Source organism: Calypte anna, chromosome 1 (genome assembly GCF_003957555.1).
Source record: "Calypte anna isolate BGI_N300 chromosome 1, bCalAnn1_v1.p, whole genome shotgun sequence".
Taxonomy (NCBI): Eukaryota; Metazoa; Chordata; class Aves; order Apodiformes; family Trochilidae; genus Calypte; species Calypte anna.
This window is the reverse complement of record NC_044244.1, coordinates 66,089,088-66,108,757: the sequence shown is the minus strand read 5'-3', so window position 1 is coordinate 66,108,757 and position 19,670 is coordinate 66,089,088. Positions and strand designations below refer to the sequence as shown.

Sequence of the window (19,670 nt, the reverse complement as noted above, 5' to 3'; positions counted from 1 at the left end):
TTATCTTCTACATCTAATTCTAACTTGGTTAAATTGCTGAATGAGATGGAGGATATTATTGTTTCTAGAATTTAAAATAGGAATGTTTTGAAGCAGTAATTTGTATTCCTCATCTTACTGGTTCCTAACAAAGGCCCACTTTATACCCTGTTTGTTAAGATTGTTCTTTAAGGTTTTTAGACAAAAACCTTATGCAAGTTAATTTTTAGCTACTTTGATAGCTGCATGTGTTGTGATTTATAATAGCTCATCTTCTTCATGTAATTCCTTTTTAGAACAGTAATGTGGGAAGGACTGCAGTTTCCTTTTCTGCCTCTATCTGTGTGTGGCTGGGAAGTTTCCAGTAATGCCTTTGAGACACAGGAAGTAGTAGTGAAGTTTTGAAGTTTCCTAAGCTTTATGCTTTGGGCACTTTATTTCTGCCCTCCTTAAAAAACGCGAACTATTAAACTCGCTTGGCAAAATTATGTGTTAGAATATATTCCCTCTGAATCATGTCATGGAAATTTGCCCAGTGTTTGACAAATCTGGCTGAGCAGTCCTGCATAGTAGACTGTCTGGAGGTGTCTCCTTTTTGCTTTCATGAAGTATCTTTACCCGTTTGCCTAAATTTTAATCTTAACTCTCTTCCTCTGCCCCATACTCTTTGTAGTTACTCTTTTCTAGTTACAGGTGAAACTGTAACCATCCTACTTCAAATAGTGTATGGATAGTGATAGCCCAAAAGTTAACCTGGGCTAGTTGTTTCTTTGTTGTGATTTGGGTAGCCCTTGAACTCAGTATTAATATAACCTTCTTTTAAGGTGTATTAATGTGCGTATAGCATCTTCCATACAAATCAAATTAAAGGAAATGTATTGTATTTTCTGTAATTCTAGGAACACAGGAAACTTGAGCTTTAACATTTTGTATCAGAATCTTTCGTTTTGGTTATTAAGAATCATGCTTTATATGGGAATTACTTTAAATCAGTGCAAAGTTTTTTTTTCTCTATTTTTAACATCTTCTTATTTCCAGTATATTTTTTTTCTCTTTGGCTTTTTGCATACCTTTTTCCTTCTCTCCATCTGTAGCTATTTTCCTGAATTTTTTTCTTTTGTGGGGGAGATAGGTCACTATAATACATATTATTCTGTATGCAGAATAATAGCTAGTAAGTAGGAGCTTAGTACTATTTGAGAAATGGCATGTTTGGGAAAAAAAAACATCATTTAAGCAGTACCTTTCAAAACAGTTAAAAGGTTGCATGTGGAAAGTAAAACAAAACCTCAAAGTGTCCAAAGTCAAAACCTAGTAAAAGAAAGGAGAAATAATGCATTTGATACTAAATTCATCTAGAGCAGTACTTTAATGCTTGTGGAATATAGGAACTGAAGTCAAAGAGGATCCTTGATCTTAGAGGAAAATCTATTGCAAGTTTTGCTGCAGAAATTGACATCGAGACCTAATACCAGCATGTTACAAGGCAAAATGTAGTTTCTCACATTGTTGTTTATAACAGGGCTCAATCATGATAAGTTGGGATAAATACTTGGGATAAATACTGACCACCTCCCAGAAACTCAAGGGAATGTGCCACTTAGACCTTTTTGTGACATTGGTGACTGGCCTCCTGAGAGTTTTCTGAAGGCAGCTATTTACTGGTTTTTGGAGATTTGCAAAGAAAATAATTTCTAGATTGTATGTAGAGTCTCTAATATGTCAGTGACAGGCTTGGGGTCCTGCATTTTGGGACTTAGGGTGTTGTCATAGCTAATTTGGAAGGGGGGGAAGAAGGTGAAGAAGAAATAGATGGCAATGGGAAGGGAGTCGTGGCCAAAAAATAAATGCTTGAAAGGTCAGAGTGGCTGGTGTGCTGCTTTTCTTTCCTTTTTTCTCTCCATCCTTCTTTTTCTTACAAGAGATTTCATTGTTGGGAAATGGGAGAGGAACCCTTCTTTCAAATTCCTTGTTGAGCTTTTTATACTCCTCTGCAAATTACCCCACCTTTCTATTAAGCTTGGAACAACACAGATGAGATTGAGCATGTGTAGCCCTTACACTGCCAAATCTGTTAAAATCGTACTGTGAAAGTAGTATGGTGAGGCCTTCTTCATTAAGATGGCGTAGAGAAACAATGTTTTGACTTTCATTAGGTTGTTTTAATTTCATTTGTATATCCCCATAAAGAAGAGTAAATTACAGTATGATTTTGGAATTGCATTGGTTGTACGGAGAAGTGCTAGTCATAAAATGCTTTAAGGTTCTTTTAGAATTGAGTATTGTCTTGAGACAAAGCTTTTAATTTTTTTTAATTTTTTTTTTTTAAAGAATTACTTTCTTTAAGTGTCTATTAAGGAATGGGTAAACAGAACTGATATTCTGTCTGTCCCAGTAATTAATTTGATCTATATTTTAAGACTTAAGTCCTTCTCTACTTTCAGGAAAAAAACCTTTTTTTCAGAGTATTGTGGAAACACTGTCTAGGTTAGAGATACTTTAGGTTGACCTGGTATATTGCTGTATATCAGGAGGAACAGTTTTATCTATGTACAGCATTAATTTGTTGCTTCTAGTGTTGAGACTAATATTTTGAAAGGCTTTGTTTAGCAAAGGTTTTATGTTTCTCTGATTATATTCTTTCATTTTATCCCCCCCCTCTCTAGTCTTAGCTTTAAAAGGCCAAGTTACTACTCTTAAGTCAGAATAAATAACTTTCAATTTTCCATAGGAGCTGAAGTTAAAAGATGAAGAATGTGAAAGGCTTTCTAAAGTGCGAGATCAACTTGGACAGGAATTGGAAGAACTTACAGCTAGTCTGTTTGAGGTTTGTTGGAGTCTTCGATGTGATATACTTAAAGGAAGCTGAGCCAGATATTTTATGTAGAATCAGTATATTGTATGCTGAATTTTTGTGCAATAAGTCTATAAAGGGATTTGCGTCCTGAAGACCTGGGTGTGTTGAAGTGGAGGCCTAAGAGCAAGCAGTAGACTTTTCACTTAAATGAAAGAGACCTTGTTGAGCTTGTCAGTCTGCCTGGACATGAAAAAAAGAAAATAAGGAAAATGTATCAGAAAGCCTAAAACTATTTAGGCTTATTTTTTGGCATAACTATTTAGAGACAGCTTCTCTGTCTGACAAGAAGGCTATCTAGATAAGAGCTAAATTGGGTTGCCATGGTGACTAAATAAAAAAATAATGTAGTTCTGCATCAGTGGAGGTATCAGTACATTACTTAACCTTGCCTTCAGCTTTTGATTTTTGGGTGTGGCTGCATGCTACTGCCAGAGACTTGAAAAGAAACATAAATACTGAGTGCTATACCAGATTGGAACCAGATTACCAAGTGAGAAGCTTGAAGTTTTCAGTGGGAACTTTTCATTGAAGAATAAGACAGTAATGCCAGTAAAGATAGTGAGTAGTTATTACAAAGAAAAAAAACATAATTCCATACTTGAAGCAGCATCAATTCTCATTTTATCCTAGGACTTTATAAATGAATGCTTAGAGGCAAAAGTGTGATACCCATGACTGTCAGAATATATTTCATAATCTGGAGATGATTTATATATTTACAAAATCATAATTATTAGCTTTCAGCATATGCATAAAGATATACAACATAGGGTATGTTTTAGAAACCGTATTTAAACCTATGATGTTGTATTTGTATGAAAGTGCTATTAAAATCTTAAAAATATTGACATTCAAAAATCAAATTACAAACTACTCTATGGCTTGGCATATGGGTTTTATTTCATCATTCTGATAGGGCAGAGTTACTTAAAATGTAAAGCCATTCCTGTGTGTGGTGAATATATGGGAGACTGGAAAGGCACTTAAATTCTTAGCGTTAACACTTGGGTGGTAGGAAAATAGGCAGGTATTTCAACTGTAGAGGAATAAAAATAAAAATTATCAGTGAAATTTTGTATTAATGACACTTAGAATAATGTTCACAAATTTTTAAAACTATGTTTGAAAGGTAGTGTATTGGTAACAACTGAGTTTTAATTATTCATAAGTCCCAGCTGTTGTGGGCATGTCTCCTGAATTTTCTTTTGTGATCTGATATCACTAAGAGGCCCTGACAAAACTCACTATTCGGGTTTCTTAGTTTTTGTACTGGGCTCTGCAGCCCTTGAATTCACGTTATGTTCTGAATCCCACTGATTTCAGTGACCACGTAAGTGGATATGCTGGGTCTGATGTTAGTGCATCCCAATAAGAGACTGAGACTTGTTTTGCACAGCTGGGTGTATATATGACTTTGTTACACTGTAACAGCACTGTAACATGCTTTGCTTTCAAAGGTGCATCACTAAGCAGAAACTGCATGGTCAATGTTAAATGTATTTGTACACATTGTATAAATGTGTATGTTCCCATTCCTGCATGTGTCTGTTTTTACTTAAGATAATTTTACAAACCCATATTACACAGCTGTGTTGTATGCCAGTGGGAGCCAACTCTCTTGGTATGATGTATGAACTTTTTTGTTTTATTTATATAGCGTCCAGGTACATGCTAGGCGCTTTACAGATATCAGAAGGATCCTATTCCAAGTAATCTAGTTGGTGGCCCTTATCTTTCAATCTTTGTTGCCTTCAGTAAGTACCAAGTAAGAACAGTAACTTGATCACAGGCACAAATTGCTGGCTCAGAGCCTGAACGAATACATTATGTGAACAAAGGCTTAGAGATATGAGGTAAAAGTATGTTTAGAAAATTCCCGGTCCTTTTATACTTTTTTTTTTCTTACTGGCTTAAACTTGTTTCTTTGTTTGGATTGGGTTTTTTTAGTCCTTTTTCTGTTCTGCTTAAGAAATGTTTATTAATTTATAAACTGTTTTAAGCTGTTGTTTTGTCTGTTTTATTGATGGTAAGAACATAAACTTTATAGGTGCTTGACTGGTTCCTTCATGCAGAAATTTACAGTTGAGTATAATTGGTTATTCTGTCTAGAAGAAGGGAGAAATTCTTTTGAATGTGCTTATGTTGGTTTTGTTGCTACTGGTTGAGTCTTTCTCTTGGGATTCAAGGAGCTTGACTTGTCAGACACCAGAGCATGACTGGAGCCTGGCATCCATGACAGGTATTTTTCCTGCTGGAGGGAGGCGGGTGGAGTAGCTGGGTTTCTCACTCTGGAGAAGAAACTTGGTGGGCCAGTGATGAAGACAAGTGATAGACTTGTAGGTATTTTTTGGTATGTAACTATTTAATTTCAGACTGTTGCAAAACAACTTGCTGTTCACAAATAGTCTTCATGAAGTAAAAGTGTGTCCCTAGGTGTGTGGGGTTTTTTGGTTTTTTTTACTGTATCTTGTAAATTTGTGTGAAGCATTTATACTAGCTAAACATTTTTTTAGGAAGCACACAAAATGGTCAAAGAAGCTAATGTCAAACAAGCTGCAGCAGAAAAACAGTTAAAAGAAGCACAGGGAAAGGTGAGTTTTCCAACTTGCCTGCTTTGTATTTTCATTTGGTTGTAAATCTAAAATGTGAATCATAAAGGTGTAAATAGAGCATCACCTGCATACATTATTAAAAAATATGCATTGCATAATTAAAAAAAATTGTTTTGCTGTGACATGTGGGCACAGAGCTGGTGTATCAGTATGATAGCAGATAGCTAGCAAGGGGCATAGGAAGACAGTGTTACTACAGTCTGCAGTTGCATAGGTATCTGTGTGTTAGAACTGTTGGGAGATTGTCCTGATTTGATTGAAGAGAAATGGAATTTTAAGAGTTATTTAACAGTAATAGCCCAATATAATATTTTTGCTCATTAGTTTCTTTTTCCCACACCAAGATTGATGTCCTCCAGGCTGAAGTAGCAGCATTGAAAACACTAGTACTGTCTACTTCACCCACATCTCCATCTAGGGAGTTTCAGTCTGCTGGAAAAACTCCTTTCAAGAAAGGCCATGCAAGAAACAAGAGTACAAGCAGTGCGATGGGAGGCAGTCATCAGGACCTTACCATGATGCAACCAATTGTAAAAGACTGTAAAGAGGTAACAGTACAAGGACTGTCCTGTTCTTGCTGATAAGTTGGCTTTGTTTTGTTTACTTAAAGTAATTCTAGTATACATTAAATCTTCATGTACAATTTTTTAATATAAACATTTTTATATTCTACTCATGTAATTGAAAGTGGAGAAATAAGGAAGACAGCGAGTTGTTGCTCAGGCCCTTGGAATGGTTGTCACAGTAAGTGACTGAGAAGTTGAGAAGGATCTTATGATACTGAGTGGCTTATAGAACAGCAGATGAAACTCAGAATCCATAAATAAGAAATGAGGCATCTAGGAAAAAATGCAACTCTAGCAGACATGCAGTTGTGGACTTAGGAATAGCTACAAATGCTAGGGAAAAATGTAGTGTATTTGTGGGTAATTCTGTGAAAACACCATCTCCATGCTCAGTGGCCGTCGGAGACCAACAGAGCCTTAGAGGTTTTTAGGAATAAATAGCAAAAGAAAAAAAGCATTACCATTACAGTTCTCTATAAACATGTCATTGTGTGTTTATTCATGCAGCTATATATTCATCCTAGAAAGGTGATGATGAAAATATGAGGAAGTTTAACACAGGTGGTCAAACCTATGGAACTATTTCTGTGTAGAGAGACACTTGAGAGAATTAAAATCAATTCAGTTACAGGTGACATGGGGAAGATGAATGGTGAACAAATATTAATAATTTCTTGTAATAAGACGACTCTGGATAGTGAAAGAAAAATCATCTTCAGTCAGTACACAATGAAACCTTACAACTTATTCTTGCAAGGTAGCAAGATGAAAAATTTAAATGTGTTTAAATGTAGTCATGCAAAATGACAAAAGCCTGTCAAGGTGTGTAGAAGACAGGTATGATAATTGGTTGTAGGAAGCTTCTTTGACCATAGACTGGTAGAATTTGGGAGCCAGTAAAATGAAGATCTGTCAGTGTCCTACCTCTCATGCTGCTCTGCAGCTAGCCACTGTCAGACAGGTTAACTAGATCTTTAATGTGAGTCACAGTGACCATTTTTATACTCTGTTTTGCCAGTCATCATTTAGTGCATTTATACTAGACATCTTTTTACTGTAAATCTAGGAAATAAAAGCATTTTCCACTTTGTTTCATACTCATGCTTACCAAAAGAGCTTTACAGCCTGCTTGCCCACTGTCAGTGGTATCCAGGATGTTTATTATATTAAAATTGAATCCAAGTTGACCTTAAGAAAAAGGGAGAGCTGAAATGGAATCTAGCTAATTTGTAAGCATCACACTGAATTTGTGACTCCATTAAATTTATAAGTGTTGGGCAAAGGAGAGAAGGAAGAAATCTGTTCTGCCTCAGTTTCCTCTGGAGAGGAAGTGGGGAATGCTGCAGAAGGTCTAGTCTGCCTGACACTCGCCTTCAGTCTCTTTTCTGTTCTGAGAAACTCTGAGTCTTGTTGAGGCCGTTGAAAACAGGTGGCTTTTTATTTCATTGACAGCCCAGTTTCCCACCCACTAGGACTTGAATCTTTACCTCTGTTCTGAGCAGGAGCATTAATGGACTGTAACATGGAGTGAAGAAAGTAACACTCCCTCTGGCAGGATATTTTTTGAAGCATGGGCGACATGCCTTCCCTACTGCTTTTGTTGTCCAGTGCTTTGTGCTTTTGTTTACTTCGTGCTTTTTGTGGAATCATAGAATGGCTTGGATTGGAAGTGACCTTAAAGATCATCTAGTTCCAAACACTTCTGCATGGGCAGGGACATCTCCCACTAGACCAGGTCACTCAGAACCCAATCCAACCTGGCCTTGAACACTTCCAGGGAGGGGGAATCCACAACCTCCCTGAGCAACCTGTGCCAGTGCCTCACCACCCTCACACTGAAGGATTTCTTCCTCATGTCTTACATGAATCTATCTTCTTACATTTTGAATCCATTACCCCTTGTCCTATTGCCACATGCCCTTGTAAAAACAGTCCCTCTCCAGCTTTCTCATAGGCCACAATTATTTTTTGTTGGTCTGAGGTAGATGGTTTTGCATTTCTGGGAACTGGGTCTGAAACCGTTGTTCTTTCCTCTTCTTGCTAAATTTCCTTGCCACTGAATTAGGTTACCCTTTGTATATCATTCTTCTGATTTGGAGTGATTCTATTTCAGAAGGGTGGCTGAGACTACCTTGCTCAGGAGTATGTAATGACCTTCTGGTTTTGGAAATATAGCTTTGGATCCTTACAAAGAGTCTACCATCTAGAGATTTGCATTTCAAGATGGTGGATGCAGCTGGGTGTAATACATGTCAATTCTCATGCTTCTTTGTGCAATGTAGAAATTGGCTGCCCACTCTAAATTCCTGTGGAACTAGAAAGATGCCAACATCCCGAATAAATGCTTCCTAGCATGTGACTGTAACCTCTAGGATAAGTAGACAGGCCTAATTAATTTAGGTGTTACCAAGATATAGCCAATCTGAATAGCTGCCTGGATCTTAGGCAGGCAGGTCGCATCCCTTCAGCATAAACATGGGTTGATGCATCAGTCTGGTTTGAAGAGCTGAAATGCTTCTCTGCTGTATTTTATTGTTAAATGAAAGCATTAAAATTTAGCTAGAATTATTACAGTTGGCTATATATTTAATTGCAGGTATTCAAAATATTGATCTAGTGAAAGCTCAAGTAAAGGCAGTGAGGATATACACCTGTAACACTATTGGAAAGGAAGAGCAGTTTTTCCAAGGCAGCTGCTTTATAAATTGCAGGCTTGAGGGAAATTGAGTTAAAGCTAGAAAATAACTGAGTTACTAAGAAATGCATCTTAATTTTTTGAAGCATGTAGTACAAATAAAAAAATATTCTGAGGTGTTGGGGTTTTTTTCCTGCTGCTGTCTTTTCTATTAATTTTGAAGCCAGACATGAGATGGGTTCTAAAGTATGGGAAATATTCCTGTAGGGAGCAAGTTACACCTATTGAATTTCATTTGTACAGTGAGGTTGGTGACTTAGCAACCAGAATGTTTATGGACTAATTTAATTAAGATTGTTGTTCCTGATTATACCTCAGTGTAAGACAAGTAGCTCTAATGGAAAGCAAATTTGCCAGTCTAATTTTGTAGGTTCTGTTTCAAGGAAAAAACTCAACAGAAATCACAAAAGAATTTCCCAAAATCTATATGTGAAAGAACAGTGAAGCATGTGAGTTGATATGGGTAACATACGGGGAAACAAAGATTGGCAGAGCTTGGTTCAAAGCAGTGTACTGATCCTATCAATAGGGTTAAATTTAGGATTTAATAGAATGTAAAAAATATATTTTACTTGTAGCACACATTTTGTCTCTTTCAATATTTCATCTGTATTTTTTGGTTTGTAATATTAAAACCTTTAAAATCATGTCCTGGCTAACCTTTGCCCTACAGTGTACATCCCTACCTATAGCTTTAGGTTTGGGTATTAGAAGTTTGCAGTAGTGCAGGAAAGGGATTTAAAAACCAATTGGAGGGGAGAGGTGCTGTAGTCTGTGTCAGCAGAATGTGGAAACCAGTCTGAGGATGGTGCTCCGTATCCCATTGGGAACTGGCATTAGTCTCTTACATGGCATTAGGAGTATGTGTCAGAACTCTGGTCTCTGCCCTGCTTGGTTCACATGTTGGAGCAGTGCTGGTGTTCAACAGAATCCTCCTTAAGTAACATTAACCCAGATGATCTCTGGGAGTATCTCAGTGTGCTCCAGCTCTTAATGGGTCCCAGGGGCTGGCTGTCCCATAACACAAATGAGGATTTCAATAGTGACCTAGTTCCAATCTTCTGAACATGAGATTGGATACGTGCATTCCCACTGCTAAAAAATGATCTTAGCACAGAGATGACAAAGCAAGGTGTTTGCAAAGGAGATAAAACTGTCTCTTCCTAGCACAATACATGCTTATTCCTAGCCTGATTTAATGGATTGTTTTAATATTTGTTCACTGACCATAGGAGCTGTGGGGATGTAGAGACATAAGTCATGCCCAGTGAGTATCCTTGCCTTCCTGTTGTATCATGTTGTAGGAGACAGTTTAGATATAGGACGAGAAATGAAGAATGAGTAGTTTTAATGGATTTATATATTAAGTTTGGTTTCCAGTATTAGTATATTCAGTACGTTAAATGTCAGTTTTCTTTTAGTTCAAATAGCAGTCTGTTATATTCAGATGCAGGGTGAACACAAGGTGTTTAGGATTGCAGTTGCTTTCTTCATATTTCTCTGCTTTTCTGAAACTCACAGAAATGGAAATGGTTTAAAATGCTGTAATGAAAACACATCAAGAAGAAAATTATTTTTTGTTATGGTACAAAGGAAAGAATTTGGTTTTAATGCTCATCGTTTGTCTGTGGTACTTGCTAGTGATAGACACTAGTTTGAGAACTGCACTACTAAAATATGTGAATCTTTGTGTTCTAGGCTGATGTATCTTTGTACAATGAATTCAGGTCTTGGAAGGATGAGCCTACCATGGACAGAACATGTCCTTTCTTGGACAAAATTTATCGGGAGGATATTTTTCCGTGTTTAACCTTCTCAAAGAGTGAGGTAATGGAAAAAGTCTAAATGTGGTTACTGGAACTTTTCCTTTAATATGTTACATGAAGCCAGTAGACTGTATTAAAATTGTTTTCATATGAATTTTAACCATTTCTGTTTCATTTGAGTGTGACAGTTTACAGTGAAGTTCTGAAGTTTAGTCTGGAGTGTTGAAATAATAATCTATTTACCATTATGCTCTTTCAGATATGACCTTGGTAGATCTACTTCTTCAGATGTTACTCCTGTATGGCAGAACCTGTTGTTTGTGGGGTTTTGTTTTTTTTTTCCTCATGGTATTTCTAAGATGCTGTTTTATAGTAATAGTGTCCTGTCACTGTCTCTTGGTTATATAGAGGGCAGTAAAGACCATTACTTTACCATTACACAACCAGTTAAAGTTGTGGACCTTTTTTCTCTCATATCGGTCAGACTGCAAGCACACATGGGAAATACTGTCATTTTTCCAAGCATAGAAAGTCAGGAATTGGAAGGGACCTTGAAAGGTCATCAAGTCCATCCCCTCCCTGCCAGAGCAGGGTCACCTGCAGGAGGTCACACAGGAACACATCCAGGTGGGCTTTGAATGTCTTCAGGGAAGGAGACTCCAGAACCTCCCTGGGCAGCCTGTTAGTGCTCTGTCACCCTCACAGTGAAAAAATTCTTCCTAATATTTATATGTAACTACCTATGCTCTAGTTTATAACCATTGCCCCTTGTCCTATTGTTAGTCACTCCTGAGAAAAGCTTTACTGTGTCCCCCTGGCACTTGCCCCTTACATTTTTGTAAACATTAATGAGGTCACCACTCGGTCTCCTCCAAGCTGAAGAGACCCAGCTCCCTCAGCCTTTCCTCACAAGGGAGATGTTCCACTCCCTCAATCATCTTGGTCACTCTGCACTGGACTCTTTCAAGAAGTTTCTGGTCCTTCTGGAACTGAGCTGAGGGGCACAGAACTGGACACAGTATTCCAGATGTGGCCTCACCAGGGCTGAGTACAGGTGGAAGAGAACTTCTCTCAACCTACTAACCACCCCCCTTCTGATGCACCCCAGGATGCCATTGGCCTTCTTGGCCACAAGGGCACATTGCTGGCTCATGGTCATCCTTCCATCCACCAGCACCCCCAGGTCCCTTTCCCCTGTGCTGCTCTCCAGCAGCTCAGTCCTCAACCTGTACTGGTAGCTGGGGTTGTTCTTTCCCAGATGTAAGACTTCACACTTGCCCTTGTTGTAATACATTAAATTTCTCCCTGCCCAACTCTCCAGTCTGTCTAAGTCCCTCTGAATGGCAGCACAGCCTTCTGGGGTGTCAGCCACTTCAGCAGTTTTGTGTCATCAGCAGACATGCTGATAGTAGACTCTATTCCCTCATCCAGGTCATCGATAAATATATTGAATATAGTACTGGTCCCAGTCCTGACCCTTGAAGGACTCCTCTAGAAACAGATTTCCAACCAGATTCCATCCCATTGACTACAACTCTCCGGCTTCTATCCTTCAACCAACTCCTGATCCATCTCACTACCTGATCATCCAGACAACACTCTATGCATTATCAGACATATTCTCTTATATTCCTCCCAACTGGCCAGCCCTTCCTTCCACAATCTATAGATTCTCGTCTTCCATTTGAGTTTACCTAGCAGCTCCCTACTGGTCTAATTCCCTTTCTTAATTTCCTTCCCATTGGGATGCATGAAGAGCTCTGAAAAAGTGGTCCTTGAAAGTTAACCCTCCTTCTTGGGCTCCTTGACCTTCTAGTACCCTGTCCCATAGGATTTCCCCCAGCAATTGTTAGAAGAGGGAAAAGCTGGCTTTTCTGAAGTTCAGGGTTGTGATTTGACTTGGAATCCTTTTTCTGCCACATAAGATCCTGAACTCCACCATCTCATGGTCACTGCAGCCATGGTTGCCCTCAACCTTCACTGCTTCAGCCAGGCCCTCCTTGCTGTTCAGGACAAGATCCAGCAATGCTCCATTCCGAGTTGGCTCCTCCACCAATTGCATCAAGAAGTTGTCATCAGGGCCCTGGAGGAACCTCCTGGACTGTGAATGGCTGCTGAGTAGGCTGTCCAGTGAATACCTGAGCAGCTAAAAATTTCTCACGAGAACCAAGGCCTGTGACTGTGAGGCTGCCACCAGCTGCCTGTAGAAGGCCCCATCAGCTTCCTCATTCTGCTCTGACAATAACGCTGCATGTACAAATGTATGTGCTTATGAGAATGTATGTAACTTATGAGAAATCACTGAAAATACAGTTAGCATTTTAAACATGCTTGACTACATTCCTGGCTGTAAAGGCAGCATAACTTAAACAGGAGCCTGGAAATGGGACCTCTTGCTCAGGATGAAAGCAAAATCTCTGTTGTGACGGAACTTGTTTGGCGAGTTGATGTTTTCTTTTTTTCCAGTGTTCCTAACTTTACAGGAGAAATATGTCAGTGCTTTGAGGGAATGCATAAAACAGAGCTGTTTTTAACTGCTTTCTAAATTTCTCTTGCAGTTGGCCTCAGCTGTTCTGGAAGCTGTTGAAAACAACACTCTGAGCATTGAACCTGTTGGCTTGCAACCTGTTCGATTTGTGAAAGCTTCTGCAGTGGAATGTGGGGGACCAAAGTATGTTAAGCTAACAGACAGAGGGGGAATCCTGGCTCATTTGAGATAACTCTTGGATTGAGAACTGCTATCAACTGATCACCTCAGTCAAATTTGTATATCTTAAACCTTAATTTCCTAAAAATCTAAGACTTAAGATTGATGTTGCCAAATTTTAGGAGGAAAGTAAGAAACTATGAAACGAAACTTTAAAAAAAGACCAATATAGAACAAGCCATTAAGACAAATTCCCTTCTTGACAGACTATTTCATGTGATGTATTGACCACAAAAGTAGCTTTAAATCCTTAGGAGAACACCATCCTGCTACTTGAAACAGATGCTTTTTAACTAGGGGCTTTCACCTGGAAAGCATCATGAAAGAAATAGGTAGCAGAGGCTGAAATTGGACATTTGGAGTATTTGTGGATACTGTGGAAATTTAGGTTATATGTAGCACACTGAAAAATGTAGCTAAAGTGAGAAGAAATAGAGTAAATCCTCTGAATTGGCATGGGAGGAATATAATGAAGCAGGAATGAAACTGAATGTGAGTCTGAACCTAAAGCAGGAAGTGTGCTTGAATGAAGGGGAGGTTATCTTAGAAATCTTTGAATGGTCCTAGAGGAATCTGAAGCAAGGATTGTCAGGTACTCTTACAGACATTGAAGTAAGGTGGGAGGGACTTGCCTGAGGCACTGGGTCTTTGATGAATGTGGAGGAGGAGTAAGGGATTTATAGTATGCTTTAGGGTATGTCAGGGTTAAGCAAGCAAGGTCCATGTTAATCTGGAGGTTTCCAGATCATAAGAAAGCCTTGACTTTTCTGCTGGAGATCTTTTGAACAATTTGACTGTTTGCTCTGTAATACTTGTTTTGACAGAGCTCAGTTATCTGATAGAAAATTGAAAATGTTTTCATCTGGCTCTTAAGATTATTTTTTTCTTTCTCATCACTGTTGGTTTTTAGTTCTTGTTTTTCGTCTGGTTTTAAGTGGAAGAGAAAATACACTTAACATATTTCACCTTTTTCTACTTTTTCTCTAAAGAACCTATATAAAATTAAAATTGGTCTATGACTTTAGTATTTGATCCTCGCTAGCCTACAAAATTCAGACACTTCTATATTCTTCAGCTTACTCCTGTCATGAGAAAAAGTGCTCTTTGAGCTGTAACAGCCCCTCACTAGATGGGCCTTCCACCAATAATGGGGCTGCTCAAGGGGTAGTGACTTCAAGTCCAAGGCAGACCACTGAGAGCTGTGTTGCATAAATGCAGTAGAGAATCTGGACAGTCTGAAGCTACTGAAACAAGCCATGTGTTGTTAAAGAGGAATTTACAATCACTGTGGTTTAAGCAACTTTCCTATGTCTCAAAATGATGAAATATTTACTCAAAACCAGGAGACATAATTGCATCATTCACAAGTTTAATGAGATTGTTAATCTGTTTTGTCTAATTTAAGATTTTAATTACAATTTACTGAATCCGTAAGTAGATTGCTAGGTATAAATGAATGTTTTCACATGACTGCACAAATTTTAATTTAGTATTTTAGGTGTAGTAGAAGGCCAGGTGTGCTCCTTTCTTCCTTTCCCAGCTGTCATCTAGTGACTAAAACTTTTGTGGTATTGCTTCTCAATAAGCAATAGATAAGGAATATGCAGTATTTAAGTTTAGTTTGACAGCAAATGTGCTTGGCTTTAAATGTGATTACTGGCACTGAATGGGAAACAGGTTTTCCAGTTTTCACTAAATCAGAGTAGCAGTTTCACTTTTTTTTATGTGTGATGCAGAACACTACTTTCATTGAAATCATGTTCTTAGGTAACAAAATACAGACAAACTGTAAAGAAATAGTAACAAAAAATAGAATAATGTTTTTAAAGGAACTATTATTTGTTGTACAGTTGCCTGGGATATGGGGAAAAGATGCGTAAAATAGCAAGTAATAAGCCCAACAGCAAAATCTGGAGCAGAGAGCTCTGATAATAGTGAAGAAAGATTCTTTATATATAGAACTTCTTGCCTGTGATGGTGTTGTAGTAAGTGATGCCTAAATGAAAAACAGCAGGGTTTTCCCCCAGGATTCAAGTAATTGTCCCCATGGGGAGCAAAGCACTAAGCTGCACGTGTGCTGTACAGTGCAGAACTTGGTCATAAGTAGTAAATGTCATGTGTTTAATGCCAGTGTCTAAACTGGAGAGATGGAAGGTAACATATGCAAAATAATTCTATAGTCAGAAGGAAGAAAGGGCTTTATTTTCCTAGCATTGAAAGTCTGTCTTTTTACAGAAGCTTGACTGAAATTGTGATCAGCTTGCTTCAGCTACAGTGGTATTTCTTGAATCAATGGACTGCTGACAGTTCTCAAATTACTATGAAAAATCATGAACAGTCTTCGATTTTCTCCTGCCTTACATGGCTCTGTGGACCATCTGCAGGCTATTTAAAAGGGCCTCTGAGCCACTGTTTAGAACCATAGAAGCTTAGTAATTTTTATTTCCCTTTTAAAAGGCTTTTTGTTCTTAGACTCCCTAATTTTGTGAGGTAGAAATGGAAGGGAGAAGAGCCAGCAGCTTTTAAACTCAGTGAAACTGGATGCCTTGACTATCCAGGTAATCTGAAATGCTGTAGTACAGAAATTTCAAATAAATAAAATTCATGTTTTATTTACATTTAGTAAGATTGTATTAACAGCAGTTTTTACAAGAGATTCAAAGCTTCTTTTTCTGAAGAATGTTGGAGAAAATATTTTGCAATTCTTTGCCTTCTTGTGAATTGTTTTTTGGGAAGAATGTTTTGTTACTACTGACCTTTCCTTGTTCCTGAATACAACATACTTACAATAATACATCAGAAGTAGTAAATTTGACTATTTTACCATTGTTTTTTATAATGGTAATGGAAAGAATTATTGCCAGATGGCATGTTTTGCTTTATCTCACATTATTTTATACTGTGACTATAAAATACAATTTCAGTTTGGGGATAAATACATAGCTGGTTTAGAATGCGTATGAGAGGCTTCAGAGAACTGGCTGCTATTCTGTAGGGCTGTTCTTTTTTATGAGGAATGCAATGTCAAGCAGATTTTTTAAAAAATCTCTTTAAATGTTTTCATCAACTGGTAATTTAGATGTTTATTCTACATACGAAGAATTAGTTAAAGAAATCCCACTGTTCCAGAGTTATCAAGCCATCATGAATTGGTGAATACGTAAGTATGTGACCGGAGCTGAAGAAAGGTTTAAAAATCATAAATGTATCATGATACACTGGGTACTGAAACAAAATTAGTCCTTGTGGAACTAAAATAATTTACAAAATAATGTAATAATTGACACTTGTAAAATGTAGGCAGATACTTGGGGTATTTGTGAAATATGAAACAATTACATTAATAGACAATGCCAATTTTGTTTATTAAATCATACAAACTTTGTTTTGTAGGAAATGTGCTCTCAGTGGACAAAGTAAGTCCTGCAAGCATAGAATCAAATTAGGGGATTCAAGCAGTTATTACTACATTTCTCCTTTCTGTCGTTACAGGGTAAGTAGTTTCTGTGATTTAATTTTGAGTAGTAGTTCATTTTTCCATTCCATTAAAAAAAATATTAACTCTACTATTTTTATATGGGTTCAGATCACTTCTGTGTGTAACTTCTTTACATATATTCGATACATCCAACAAGGACTGTTGAAGCAGCAAGATGGTGAGTAGGAAATATTTGGCATCTGTTAAAAAATAAATTTACATTGTGCATGTAACTCACAATCAGTGCACAATAGCAGTGTGCTGACATTACAGGAGAGCTATCTGTTGGTTGTAGTTACTGTAATTATGAGAATTTGGTGATATCCCACCATCCAATAAAGGGTTTTTTAAGAACAACTAATTAAAAAGCAGTGTATCTGGAATCCCCTTACATTATTCATTTTGCTCAGTAGAGAATTCAGACAACCCTTCTTGTCAGGCTGTTGTTCAGGGAGAACTGGCAAAAAAGACAATATTTTGGGTTGAGTTGCAAAAAAGGAGGTGAGTTCATCTGAATGCAGCTGAGAAATGCAGTCTCAGCCACTGCTGTGGCATGGCAAAGTCCCTTGATTAGGGCTCTGGTTATAAAAAGTATCTGATAATGTAAGGTTGGATTACTCCCAACCCCAAAAAGGAAAATGTGGTTTTTACTGCCACTGATTTAGACTTGCTTTTTTCCCCTACCAGAGTTACTTAGTCACTTTGTTCCTGTAGGAATAGCACATCCAATACTATTTGAAATGTCTATTTAAACTCTGATTGTACAGTAGCTCAGAAATTTGCTTAACTGCACTATTTTCAGTATGCCCATAAAACAGAAGATGGTTATGAAAACAATGCACTGTACACCTAGTCACTTAATTCCAGAATTTAAAATATATTTTATGTTGGAATTGTAATTACTGGTCTTCATTTACCTGCTTCTCACAGAAAAGGATGGTGATTTGATTGTGTTTAAACTGTACCCAAATGATTTGTCTTTCCTGTCCAGGTCAAAGAATATTGCCCAACAGCCTTCAGTCCAGAGTTCTTTTGAAACAGGCAGTGTCATTTAGGCTCTGGATTTGCTAAGCACAGATAGCAGAAAAAAAGCATCCCAGGCCCTGTGTCAATAGTTATTTTTTAAAATTGCTTTCACTTTCAAAATGTTTACTTTTTTTTTTTTTTAAAGTTCAGTTGTATTTTTGAAAGTAGAGTAAACCAGTATTGTAATGTTTATAGAAGTCTGGGCTTTTCATTCTTTTGCAGTTTTTGATTCTGGGTAGATTGGCTTCATCCAGATTTTTACTGCAATTAACATTGCTTTGATCTACCTCCCCAATATTAATCTCTTCTGATGTTTCTCAGGTTCAGGAGCTTGGTATTTTAGGTACACCCAAATCTTTTGATCCCATTTCTAACCTGAAGTATTCCTGAGCTCATTAACGGGGAGGCTGTTGCGTGGAAAAAAAATACTCTTGCCTTTCCTTGTCAAAGTGAATTATTTTCATGGAATTCATCAGAAATCCTTCTATTTCATACCCTAAGTTATGTTTAGTAAAGCCTTCAGAGGGTGGTAGTTTACAGATATTTGTTTGCAGAAGATACGGAAAATGTGTTACTCGAGTTTTATGGTAGTTTATAGTGAAAAAGCTTATAGCTTGACCAAAATAAACTATATAGGTTCAATTAAAAATGGCTTAGTTTGCTGCTGGGGTAAAGAAAGTAAGTTTAGTATTTTTTCCATCAAAGAAAACAGTATTTTCATAATTATAAGAATAATTTATTCTTCAAGATGTTTTGATAAAAAAACCCTGAGTATGGTGTTTCAGCTCAGCTGTTATATTTACCATTAAAAACAGAATTTCCATGTATAACTTTATGTAGATATCTCAACCTTCAATATTTAGAAGTATGGTTGGGAAGACATTGTACTGGTTTAATAATCTTTGTAGTCATTCTCTATTATGATTTTGACTGCATTCAATTTTTTTGATCTCGCTAGGCTCATCAAGTTTAGCAAAATACAGATGAAATGTTCTTTTTTCTCAATTTATGGCTGCTGGCAGATTACTGGTAGACAAAAAGGGAAGAAGAAAGATTACAAAATTACAGATTCTGTGATATTCCATATTACAAACATTTCTTATCCAACATGCTCTTTTTTTTTTCTTGCAGTCACTTTTACAGAAAATGAGTCCAGGGGTGGGGCAATTAAAACAAGAAACAGCAATTAACTGAAACTGACGAGAACTGATGTATTTTTATTCCCAAATTAAAAAAACTCACCCAAATGTGGGGAATGTTTTTTATAGGACCATCACTTATACTTTTAAAAAGAAACTTAATTTTGGTCATAGCAGAGCACAAGTAGCCCTCACACATTAATTCTAGTTTTGCTAGATGTTTGTTACTTCTAAAGTTCCCCATAACTGATGTACAGCAAGGTAGCTTGCATATGAGTTAAAATATTAATTCAAATGTTTAATGGCATTTCTGTCTTTTTTTAGTGGATCAGATGTTCTGGGAAGTTATGCAGCTGAGAAGAGAGATGTCACTTGCAAAACTTGGCTATTACAAGGAATAGCTCTAAATCTTTTTACTCTTCCGCATGTGTCAACATCATTGAATATACATAACTAAAATTGCTGAATAATTTTTTGTCACTTGATATTTATTTCCACAAAGTGGGTCCAAGATTTTTCTCTTTTTTCAGATTGCACTAAGAAGTACTGTGATTGTTTTAACTTGACTTATGCTGTAAATGCATAAATATATAATACTTAGTTGAACAAATGTGGTAAGCACTTGCAGATGTATAGTGATTGTAATTTACATTTAAAAACAAAACTTCTGATTAAAGTGGTAGTCTGAACCAGTGTCTGTCTTCTGTGGTTTGTGATGCAGAATGATGTGAACCTCCCTCATAAGTCATTCCAAAATGATGGTTTTATGAAGTGGGAGTAAATACTTTAGTTACTATAGTGTTTAGATACATGTATATCTCTCTATGCATGTATGCTAATCAGCA

At 37.2% G+C, this 19,670-nt stretch overlaps 1 protein-coding gene across 4 annotated transcripts in view; it reads left to right on the top strand.

Annotated features, from left to right (window-relative positions):
* RAB3IP (RAB3A interacting protein) overlaps positions 1–19,518 on the top strand; it is a 33,016-nt gene extending 13,498 nt beyond the window's left edge. For 2 of the 4 annotated variants that reach the window (XM_030467802.1, XM_030467827.1), the window contains 8 exons: positions 2,711–2,806; positions 5,350–5,427; positions 5,793–5,996; positions 10,408–10,536; positions 13,034–13,146; positions 16,576–16,675; positions 16,769–16,838; positions 19,150–19,518. In XM_030467802.1, coding sequence (XP_030323662.1) covers positions 2,711–2,806; positions 5,350–5,427; positions 5,793–5,996; positions 10,408–10,536; positions 13,034–13,146; positions 16,576–16,675; positions 16,769–16,838; positions 19,150–19,226 — 867 coding nt within the window. In that variant the 3' untranslated portion in view covers positions 19,227–19,518. The remainder of the gene's footprint in view (positions 1–2,710; positions 2,807–5,349; positions 5,428–5,792; positions 5,997–10,407; positions 10,537–13,033; positions 13,147–16,575; positions 16,676–16,768; positions 16,839–19,149) is intronic. The other 2 variants (XM_030467811.1, XM_030467817.1) reach the window with 2 other exon arrangements.
* Positions 19,519–19,670: the final 152 nt, after the last annotated feature.